Source organism: Eschscholzia californica, unplaced genomic scaffold (genome assembly GCF_041429995.1).
Source record: "Eschscholzia californica isolate CP2 unplaced genomic scaffold, dmEscCali1.0.p SCAF_2, whole genome shotgun sequence".
NCBI classification, from domain to species: Eukaryota; Viridiplantae; Streptophyta; class Magnoliopsida; order Ranunculales; family Papaveraceae; genus Eschscholzia; species Eschscholzia californica.
In genome coordinates, this window is record NW_028238309.1 from 17396566 (window position 1) to 17407696 (window position 11131).

Here is an 11131-nt window from a genome sequence, read left to right on the forward strand (position 1 = left end):
TTAACTTTCCGTCACTCTCTCTCCTCCATCTCTTTTTCTCTCTCTGCCATGTCACGCCACCTCATTACCATCTCCGGCCGAGGTCGCCGGCCGGCGACCTTCAAACTAAAAAATTTTTTTTTTTTTTTAGTTTGAAGGTCGCAGGCCGGAAATTTGGCCGGCAACCTCTGCCGGAGATGGTGATGAGGTGGCCTAACAGATGAGGTGGCGTGACATGGCAGAGAGAGAAAAAGAGATGGAGGAGAGAGAGTGACGGAAAGTTAAAGTTAACGGTTTTAGGGGGCCATATGGGTATTTCTTGTAAAGTAGGGGGCCAGGCGGGAAGCTGGTCACAAAGTAGGGGGCCATTAGGGAAATAACCCTAAAAGAAACAATTTGCTTAAATATAAGATAGTAAAAGAAATACACTTATGTCGTCTATCCATTTTAGTAAGGGAGTTAATTCTGACCGTAGTATAGCAGTGGCAGGCACTTTAGGAGTACAATTTATGCAGGCAGACGATAAGTATCTTGGACAGTTTCTTCTTAAATCACCCAGAAGCATTAACTCTTATGATTTTCTCATTGATAAGTTCTCCACCAAGTTGGCAGGATGGAAACAAAAATTAATATCTCAGGCAGGCAGAGGAATAGTTATTCAAGCCATACTTTCCTCTATTGCAATTTATTTCATGAGCACATGTCTCCTTCCACAAACTTTCATTTCTCGGATGGAAAGAATAGAGCGAAACTTTTGGTGGGGACATGACTATTCTACTCGTAAACTGCATTTCATTAATTGGACACAATTCTACAGTCCAAAACTTGAAGGAGGGTATGGCATCAGAAACCTCCAATGGGTTAATCAGTCCTTAATAGCAAAACTAATCAGTCCTTAATAGCAAAACTAGCCTGGCGTTTTCTAAAGGCCAGCGCTTTGGGGAAAGCTAAATAGTTTCCGGGGACAATGTAACACTGGGACAATGTACATATCTTTAACGATCCTTGGGTACCGGGACTAGATTCATTTCTACTTATGAAAACGGATGAATGACCCTCTTCCTTCATAACTGTCAAAGATCTTTTCATCCCAGAGACAAAACAATGGGACGTCTATCTGTTATTGGGTAACTTTAAAGAAGATATTGTCTCCAAAATATTATCAATACATATTCCCCATGGTGACATTCAAGATCAATTAATTTGGACAAAGACTAGAAAGGGTAACTTCACAACAAAATCCTATTACAAATGTCTCTTGAACGAATCTTCAATTAACAATGGACTCCTAAATTTTGAATGGAAAAAATTGTGGCTTAACCATTCATTACCTCCAAAGGTGAAGACATTCGTCTGGAAAGCCACAAAGAATGGACTTCCAGTCTTGGCAAATATCGGAAGATTTGTCTGTTTGAGCAACTCTTTATGTCCATGTTGTGGGACTCAGGTGGAAACAATCTCACATCTTCTATTTCAGTGCCCTACTTACCATGCCTTATTTGGAATTAACACCCTTCCTATTGATCAAGTCTCTCAGGAACAAGTTCATTCGGTCTTAACATCTTGGCTTCAAGATCAGATAACTCAACCACATTCACTAAAGGTTCTTTACTCCTATGGCATATTTGGAAAGACAGGAATAATGTGGTCTTTAACAATAAACGCCCATCGATTACTTCGGTGCAACATATGTATTTGGTGCATCTTCAACTTCTGGGACTTCTGAATCCATCTTCATCCTCTCACATGAATCAGAACTATATCCAACGAGCCAAAGCTATATGGATCCCGCCACCCGATAATCAAGTTAAAATAAACGTAGATGCTGGATTCTCTCCTCAAGGCTCGGCATGTGCAGTAGTGGCACGCAACTCAGATGGTTCCATCCTAGCAATTGCTACTAGAATACTTAGTGAAAATTTGAGTGAAAAAGCGGAATGTCAGGTCTTCATTCTGGGATTAGATCTCGCCGTTCGGTATCAATACCGTCAAGTCATCATTGAAGGGGATGCAAGCAATGTCATGCAAGCCATTAATGGCCCAACGTCTGAAATTCCTTGGACAATTATTCCACTTATAAGAGACATACAAAACAGAAGCATCATATTACATTCGACAATATTCAGTCACTGTTTCCGCAAATGCAACTCTGCATCACACAATTTTGCTTCTTATGCAATTACTTGTAATATTTCGGGTTTTTGGGACATACAATGCATTCCTCAACATCTTGTACCAAGTCTTCTTAGCGAGACTCATTAATGAAGTTAATCTTCCTTCTCAAAAAAAAAAAGAAAAGAAATACACGTGGAAACATTGACCGATAAAAAGGGCCTAAATATGAGTTTGGAAAATTTAAGGAGGCAAAGAAGAAGTGGGAATAAAGTTGCGTCTGGCTGTGGGTATTCGTAACCAATTTATTGAAATTCCGAAAACTCATTTCACAGTCTCCGCCGAACTCCATAATCAACCATGGCGATGGCGAGGTCGGCAAGGAACTCCGCCAGTCGTCTACTCTACGCCTTATACACAGATAACTCATTTTCAATCTGCTCTTCTCTCTCTTCTTCATCTTCACCATTTGAGATTCTTGTATTAGAAAATGGCCAAAGGAGGAGATTCTCAGCTAGTAATTTGGCTAGGGCAAAAGATGAAAAGGAAGCTTGGTGGAAAGAAACTATGGAAAAGCTTCGTAATATTGGAATCTCCGCTCATATTGATTCAGGAAAGACGACTTTAACTGAAAGAGTTTTATTTTACACCGGAAGAATTCATGAGATTCATGAAGTTAGAGGTAGGGATGGAGTTGGAGCTAAAATGGATTCTATGGATTTAGAGAGAGAAAAAGGGATTACCATTCAATCTGCTGCTACGTACTGTACTTGGAAAGACTATCAGGTAAAAGCTCTTTTTGTGATTTTTTTTCTCTTGTGGTTTATGATTTCAATTGTGATCCCGAATATTTGAATTTTTTGGTTGTTTTTGTTGATAATTTGAATGTTAGATTGGAGTTATCATTTCCAACTATATGAGGTTCTTTTGTTTCATGGTGTTTACTGTTAAACCTGTTGTTGATGTAGTTCTTATATATAAGTATAGGAAGATAAGATTTTGGATCTGGATTTTGATTTTGGTTTATGGGTATATCTCATATATGAATGCTTGCTTGAATTCCAGGTTAATATAATTGATACTCCAGGTCACGTTGACTTCACGATTGAAGTCGAAAGAGCCCTGCGTGTTCTTGATGGCGCAATTCTCGTTCTTTGTAGTGTCGGTGGAGTGCAAAGTCAGTCAATTACTGTCGACAGGCAAATGAGAAGATATGAGGTTCCAAGACTTGCATTTATTAACAAACTTGATCGTATGGGTGCTGATCCTTGGAAAGTTCTCAACCAGGTAAACTTTCTATGCCTACTGTAGAACTTGAAAAGTTGAAATAGTTTAGCTGATGTATCGATATGCCATATATACTCTGCTTCATTGTACGTAGAGTTAAATGACTTCCTTACCAAAATTAGGATATCGTGCAAATGCACCATTTTAGGAGACTTCAGAGAACCTAATCAGAGTAACATCTTCGAAGAGGAAAAATAAAATAAGTGAACTGAAATTTTAACTTTCATGAATAGGTGAAGTGAGGGCAGAGTACACCTTAGTACCTGATCTCTTACCTCCCCATAGCTAAGACAAGAACCTGAATGTTGACTTTGTAATAATCGCTAGGCATGATGGCCGGACGCCCTGAAATGTTGCTCAAGTGACCTCTTAGAATTCATAATAGTCTCCACAAATATATATGTTCAGTCCCGTAACTCGAATTCGTAATAGTCTCCGCAAATATATATGTTCAACTTTAACTCGTACTGGTCTCTTTTACGCAAGATGGACAATCTTCTTTAGTAATTTTCCCACGTCGGGTACTGATGATTTGGTAACTTTTGTAGGGTACTCATAATTACTAATTTACTTATAACTTTAGTGGGTGTAATGTGAGATTTTGTTTTCACGTCTTATGAGATGTTCGCAGTTTGCACAAATAGTGTTGCACCAATTCAATACCACTCCAGGATAATACCTTTTTATGCATAATCTCTCGATTGCTAATCCAAAGATGTATTGTAACTTATAAATGGCCTATAACTATTCAAGAATATAGCGTGTGGTCGTAACCCATGTCTTAGAATTCGACAGATTAACACTCCGAGGCGATTCAGTCTGTTGCTGCATCGAGGCAGAGGCATCATAAAAACAAAACATACAAGCATTGATTAAGTTTATGCGATGTAAGAAGAAACAACACTTTTTTCCATGTTTGTTAAACACCTAATTCTAAATTTTTTTGTAGCAAGTTAAAAGGAGTCGATTATCTAGTGTTTGTATACATGTGGAATCATTTTTTTTCTTCTAAGACTACGAGAATGAACTTTTTATAAACATTAGTTGTAAACCTTATTTGGCATTTCAATTCCCACCTTGAATAGCGGCCTTAGCTTTAGTACGGATATCAACCTTGGGACCATGTTACATAGGTCTCCACAAGTTCAGTTTCTATAAGCTAAATATGCTTTCAGCGAATTGCATGAAAAACTCGAAACATTACGAGTAGATGAATTTACTTCCTTCCCTTCTACAACCTGGATTGTTTTTTTGTCCCTGTTGTCCGTGGCTAAATAAGATTCTTTTGAGTTTATTAATTATCTATTTCTCTTTTGAGTATTTGATTATATTGGACAATTTGGAGGTGGAGGTTGTAAAGCTTGCACATTTTGGACACTGATCAAGTTGAGATTTTGTTTTAGGCAAGAGCTAAGCTCAGACATCACAGTGCTGCAGTGCAAGTTCCAATTGGACTGGAAGATGACTTCCAGGGTCTTGTCGATCTTGTGCATTCTAAAGCTCATTTTTTTCATGGTCCCAATGGGTTAGTTCTTTTCTTATCCTGCTCTGCTTAAGACAAATGATATTATATTTAGTACAATGATTTTTATTTATCATTTTTGTTGCTTTTGTAGAGAGAAAATTGAAATAACTGATGTGCCCGCTAACATGGAGGCTTTGGTTGCTGAAAAACGTCGTGAACTAATAGAAACAGTATCTGAAGTTGATGATATACTCGCTGAGGCTTTTCTGAACGACGAGCCTATATCTCCTAATGATCTTGAGGTGTGTTAGTTTTCATATAGTTTGGACAATTTCTTTCTCTTGGTTAGTTTGTTTGCTCTCTTTTCACCTGACTGCGATTAGACAGTATTCAGAAGGTTTCTTTGTTGCATTAACAGTGGGCGTAGTTGTTAACTAATTGAATTTTCAATTGACTATGTATTTTGTGTTTCATGTTTTGATCTTCTTATGAAATTGTACGAACTCCAAATTTACAAAAAGAGAGGAGTCCGGGAAGCTTTCTATCTGTTGGTATTTTATAGCCAATAGAAAAGAAAACCTTGAATGGATCTCTTTGCTTCTTCTCTGCTGGTTACTCAAATGGGTCATTTAGAACAATAGCCTAAAATGTTTAATTTGATTAAGCCATAAACATCACTTATTGAAAGTTTGAACTGTATTGAAGTCCTCATCATATAATAAGTTTCTGTTTTATTTGCTAGAATACAATGATTGTGGCATATAGATTGTGCTCTTAATTTGATTAAGCCACGACTTCTATTACGTTCTTCCGTGAACATATAATCTGCTTGAGTTGTGCTCGACTGTTATTTTACTTGACTTATTGGCTTCTTCCTGATTAGATGGCGATCCGGAGGGCTACAATATCAAGGAAATTTGTACCTGTATTCATGGGCAGTGCATTCAAGAACAAGGTACATGAAATTGGTTATTTTCCTCACTATTTTCTTGCATAAATGAATATTTTTTATGGTTGTATCTTCCATTAGCATGCCCTCCAGAGTCCAGATTTCACTTTACTTTTTATATCTGAATTTTATGGTACTATTTGTTTTTATGATCTTCTAGGCGGATATTTTCGACATAGATTTTAGAATCAAATGTAGGCTATTAGCTCAAATGAGTAGATTTCTTCGATTCTTATCATTTACTTCTTTGAACTTAGTTTTCTTTGTGGCAATCAGATCCAGATAATATTTAAAATCTTGTTTTTCTTTCAGATATTAATTTACGCAAACAACCATTTAGTCTAACCCTCATTTTCATTTTCCGCTGTTGATTTCAACTCATTACTAAGTTCTTTGTATTGGAATATTGCTTCAATCTGTAGAATTTTTGGATATAGGGAGTACAAACGCTGTTAGATGGGGTTCTTAGCTACTTACCGTGTCCAGTTGAAGTTAGTAACTATGCTCTTGACCAAACAAAGAATGAAGAAAAGGTACAGAGCAAATTTGATTCATTGAATTGTAGATATTACCCGAGACTTAAGCACCAGCTTTTGTGAAGTGACTACCATCTTCCTGGCATTGTTGTTGTTAGGTTTTGTTATCAGGTACTCCAGATGGACCTCTTGTTGCACTGGCTTTCAAATTGGAAGAAGGTCGATTTGGTCAACTGACCTATTTAAGGTATGAGAACTTAAGTGAATCCGATTAGGTTGCATATAATATCTAATTTTCTTGATCCTGCACTTTTCTGCTACATATGAGGCTGCAATCCTCGTTACTTGGACCTAGAATGATCCTTAAAGGGTTTTTATTGCAGAATCTACGAAGGTACTATCCGGAAGGGTGATTTCATTATCAATGTAAACACAGGCAAGAAGATTAAGGTAAGTTCATTTTATACAACTGCGTCTTACTTTTCATAACTCGGAACCAGTAGTTGTTTTTAAACCAAATACGGTAGTAAAAAACACCCAAGTAGTAATGTTCAACTGCTAATTACTACTTGTATATACTGTGCACATACTAGCTATAGCCCGTGCCGAAGACGCGGTGAAAAGTTGGGTTTAGATGTGTAATATTTTTGAATGATAACTGCATGTTGAGAGAAAGTCATTTAAGATAAATTGTTCTGTTAAAAAAAATTTGGAAAGAGAAGATTTGGGAAGAGAATGGAAGTTACTTTTTGGTTCTAGAGAGAAGGGAAAAAGAATTTTGTTTTAATAGCAATTAATATACTCAATATTTATTCTCAGATGGTCTTTTATTAATTTTATTGTGGAGTTACGATGTTTAAATGTTTTTTTATAATGTATTATAATAAGTTACTTTTTGACGAAATTATAGTTGGTATGCGAGAGATATAATTATGCTAAAATTATCTCTTCTTTTAATATTTGTTGAATATAATCTGTAAGAGAAATCGTTATATAGATATTATTATTATGTAAAATTTCGTAAGCTATTTCAAAGCATGTTCAATCTAAGGAGTAAGGAGTCCCTTGCCCGCCTAAGTCTTCTAAGTAACCAAGGAGTTATTCTGCAATAACATCCAGCTCTATTTACTTCATCACTATTTGCCGAGTGCTCTGACTTGGGATATTTTGTATCCTTTTTGGTGGGATACTTGTTAAATTAGCCTTACTTACCACTGTCACAAGTCCTTTAGCACTAACAAGATGCTAGTGATGTATGTATTTGTTTAGCGAAGTAAAGAAAAGTGTAGATATCAATGAAGTTGTTAAAAGAAGAAAGTGAATGCCCTCGTACCTATAGATTTTGATATCAATATGCTATGTTCTCAGTAAAGGTCAAACATGTAGAGGAATATGCAATCATTATTTGTATGCGAACTATTTGTCACCATAGTGTGTTACCTGAACGATTTCAATATTCAGCCAAAACAATAGTCATATCTTGCTGTCATGGGTTTAGTTTTATAATGTTACGGCAGTTTATATGGCATTGCAAGTTGAAATTATACGTTTGTACTTAACTTTTCTGTTTACTCACACAATTTTACTCAACATTTTTTATGCAGATTCCTCGCCTGGTTCGCATGCATTCTAATGAAATGGAGGTTAGTTTGCATCTTACAAACATGTCCCATTCAAAATTCTTCAGAAAGTATCACATTTTGCAGTTTTGGATAGTTGGATACAAAAGAGAAGTTCTCATCAAGTAAAAATTGGACCAGAGAATGTGCTTCTTAATAGATAACTGTGCACAATCTTCTCAAATTCATGTGGAAAACACTTTTAGTCTGACTCCCTGTTAAGGCCCCAATTTATGAATCTTCGTTATTCTTTTATGATAGGACATTCAAGAGGCACATGCTGGGCAAATAGTAGCTGTTTTTGGTGTGGATTGTGCATCAGGTGTGTCCTGTTTTATTATCATTTAGGATTCTTAAGGTTCTGCTTTCTTCCTCACTTATACGTTATCTTGCTTCTTGTTTTGTTAGGGGATACATTTACTGATGGATCTGTGCGATACACAATGTCTTCAATGAACGTCCCTGAACCAGTGATGTCTTTAGCAGTTTCACCTGTCTCCAAAGATTATGGAGGACAAGTAAATATTGCTACTTCCATTTTCCAGTTTCATACTCAATAAATATTTAAACATATAACTCTTGATTGTAAGTGCTACTAATAGTTCTATTTATATTAATCGCGTCTTTCTTGGTGCAGTTTTCAAAAGCTTTAAACCGCTTTCAAAGAGAAGATCCAACTTTTCGTGTTGGTTTGGATGTTGAGAGTGGTCAGGTTTGATTTCTTACCCAGTTTTCTAAATAAATCTCTTATACATGCCATTGCATAACGTAAACAATGCTTCACAAACAGACTATTATTTCTGGAATGGGAGAACTTCACTTGGATATTTATGTGGAGCGAATTCGTAGGGAGTACAAGGTACATGAATTGCTTCGACATTCTTAATTTTGTTCTTTCTTATGGACATACAGCTTCAGTGGTTTACGTGCACTCCATTTAATTTTTCACTTGTTTAATATGAAGGTTGATGCCACTGTTGGAAAACCTCGTGTTAACTTCAGGGAGACAGTTACTCAGCGTGCTGAGTTTGACTATCTACATAAAAAGCAATCTGGTGGACAGGGTCAATACGGAAGGGTAACTGGGTAAGTGCCGGATGAAATGCCATTAGTCATAGTTTTCATAGTAAATTGTTTTCCAGTATCATCTTTGAGGCGAGCTAGCCCATGAAATGTTCAAGTCTTGGTAGTACCAAGTTGGTACTCGTCCATATGACTTATTTATAGATCATGGGAAATTCTATGGGGTGGGAATCGGTCCCTCCATGGGTATACAGTGTCTTGGACAGGCCAGGCTGGCCTATAAAGTAAATATCCTTTTCTGCAGGCCTGACCCTGTTTAGTCTGCTGAATTGGCCATTTGGTTAAAAAACTTACTTCTTCCAACACCTTTGTTTGTTTTTTCGGTTTCGTGGGTTCTTACTTTGTTTTCCTTCATTGATCAATTTTATTCTTTCAAATTTGAGCAGGTATGTCGAACCTCTTCCACCAGGGTCGCCCACAAAGTTTGAGTTTGAGAACATGATTATAGGGCAAGCTGTACCATCAAACTTCATCCCAGCAATTGAGAAGGGTTTTAGGGAAGCTGCAAACTCGTGAGTTGTCTAATTTTCTGATTGGAGTCTTGGTATGTGGATTTATATGTTCTTTTTTTATCCCTAATGCCATTGTATTTGGTTACTACCCAGAGGGTCGTTGATAGGGCATCCAGTTGAAAATATTCGTATCGTTTTGACTGACGGTGCTTCTCATGCTGTGGATTCAAGTGAACTTGCATTTAAGCTGGCAGCTATCTATGCATTTAGACAGGTACTTCTAATCCTTCTCTAATCATGTTTCTATTGAAGCTGGGTTTGATTTTTCAGACACTATTTTTCCCTCCAATACTAGCATGTATTTTATTTATTTACTTTTTTCCGAATTCTTAATTTGCTGCTTAATTCTTGAAACAGTGCTACACAGCAGCAAAGCCGGTGATCCTGGAACCTGTGATGTTGGTAGAGTTGAAAGCACCAACAGAGTTCCAGGGTACAGTTACTGGTGATATTAACAAGTAAGTGCTTTGAAATCTTTTGTTCTTTGGGTATAATTTCACTATGGTTTTCTGACAGATTTAGAACTCATGATCGTCTTGTAGGAGGAAAGGTGTGATCATCGGAAATGACCAGGATGGAGATGATGCTGTAGTTACTGCAAATGTGAGTACAAAGTTCTCCCCTTTTTAAGTTATCCGCTGGTAATAAGATTTAAATTTTAGGCAAGTTCTTGATGTGTGATTAACTGCCTCTACCTAGAATACGGTGTATGCTTGTAAATATGTTGCTCGCTTGCCTTGTTTGTGTTTTTATATTCAGAAGGCGAATGACATGTTCCGTTTTTCTTTTGGTTCAGGTCCCTTTGAACAACATGTTTGGATACTCTACCTCTCTTCGCTCAATGACACAGGTAAGAAAGTATTCCTCTACTAAAATCTGATCTTTCAAGCATGCTCTCACGGCAATTTCCGATATCTTAAAGGTTGCATTTGTATATTTTCGGTCCCATATCTTTGATTTGAACTCTTTTTAAACGACCATATTTGTCATTCAAATAATTATATTCCGTAATACACATCAAGATAGACATTCTTTCTAAGATGTATAATTGTATATATAATGTGGGAGAGTAGGAGACTCGTTTTAAGAGGGTTTTTTTTTGTTGGGCAGGGCAAAGGGGAGTTCACCATGGAGTACAAGGAACATTCTCCAGTGTCTCAGGACGTGCAGATGCAACTGGTCAACACTCATAAAGCCAACAAAGCCGAAGAGTAGGATTCGGATTCACCCGAGGAAAGCATATACTTCTTTGTTTCCATATTCTCTTGGGCAAAAACGTCTTCAGAGTAACAACATAACTTATTCTATTTGTTTATGGAACGGGTGGTAGACCTAGTTTTTTTGTATCAATTTTGTGACATTAATTAGGTGAATTAGAATCAAATTTTGTTCAATAATAATCGATCAGGAAACAAGAAATTAATCATATTGTTGTCCATAAATTCAAATAGCCTCGTATAATTTTGGACATAATGATGATCCCGTTTGTGTTCTACTTGGGCACAGTCCTGGCTATTGCTAACGTTATCGTACTTGCATTTTTGCTAATAGGAAATCATGCTGAATACCAAAATTGTGTTCGAAGCCGATAGGTTTACAGTCGAAAGGTATCACCTTATTAATTGTATCAAATAAAAGTAACTTTTCTT

At 36.8% G+C, this 11131-nt stretch overlaps 1 protein-coding gene across 1 annotated transcript; it reads left to right on the forward strand.

Moving 5' to 3' along the window:
- The first annotated feature begins 2273 nt into the window (after positions 1–2273).
- Positions 2274–10918, forward strand: LOC147556599 (elongation factor G-1, mitochondrial-like). The gene is made up of 20 exons (XM_086657500.1): positions 2274–2877; positions 3157–3378; positions 4782–4903; positions 4995–5145; positions 5727–5798; positions 6230–6325; positions 6427–6515; positions 6652–6718; positions 7873–7911; positions 8149–8209; positions 8296–8405; positions 8525–8599; positions 8678–8746; positions 8852–8973; positions 9357–9482; positions 9576–9696; positions 9840–9940; positions 10025–10085; positions 10279–10332; positions 10593–10918. Exons 1-20 carry the CDS (start codon positions 2452–2454, stop codon positions 10695–10697), a joined length of 2289 nt encoding a protein of 762 aa, XP_086513626.1. The 5' UTR covers positions 2274–2451; the 3' UTR covers positions 10698–10918.
- Positions 10919–11131: the final 213 nt, after the last annotated feature.

Excerpts from the sequence above, each read along its gene's own strand:
- LOC147556599 (XM_086657500.1), top strand. The coding sequence starts at position 2,452 with ATGGCGATGGCGAGGTCGGCAAGGAACTCCGCCAGTCGTCTACTCTAC. Across the intron at positions 2,878-3,156 it reads GTACTTGGAAAGACTATCAG|GTTAATATAATTGATACTCC; the intron begins GTAAAAGCTCTT and ends CTTGAATTCCAG. Across the intron at positions 7,912-8,148 it reads TGCATTCTAATGAAATGGAG|GACATTCAAGAGGCACATGC; the intron begins GTTAGTTTGCAT and ends CTTTTATGATAG.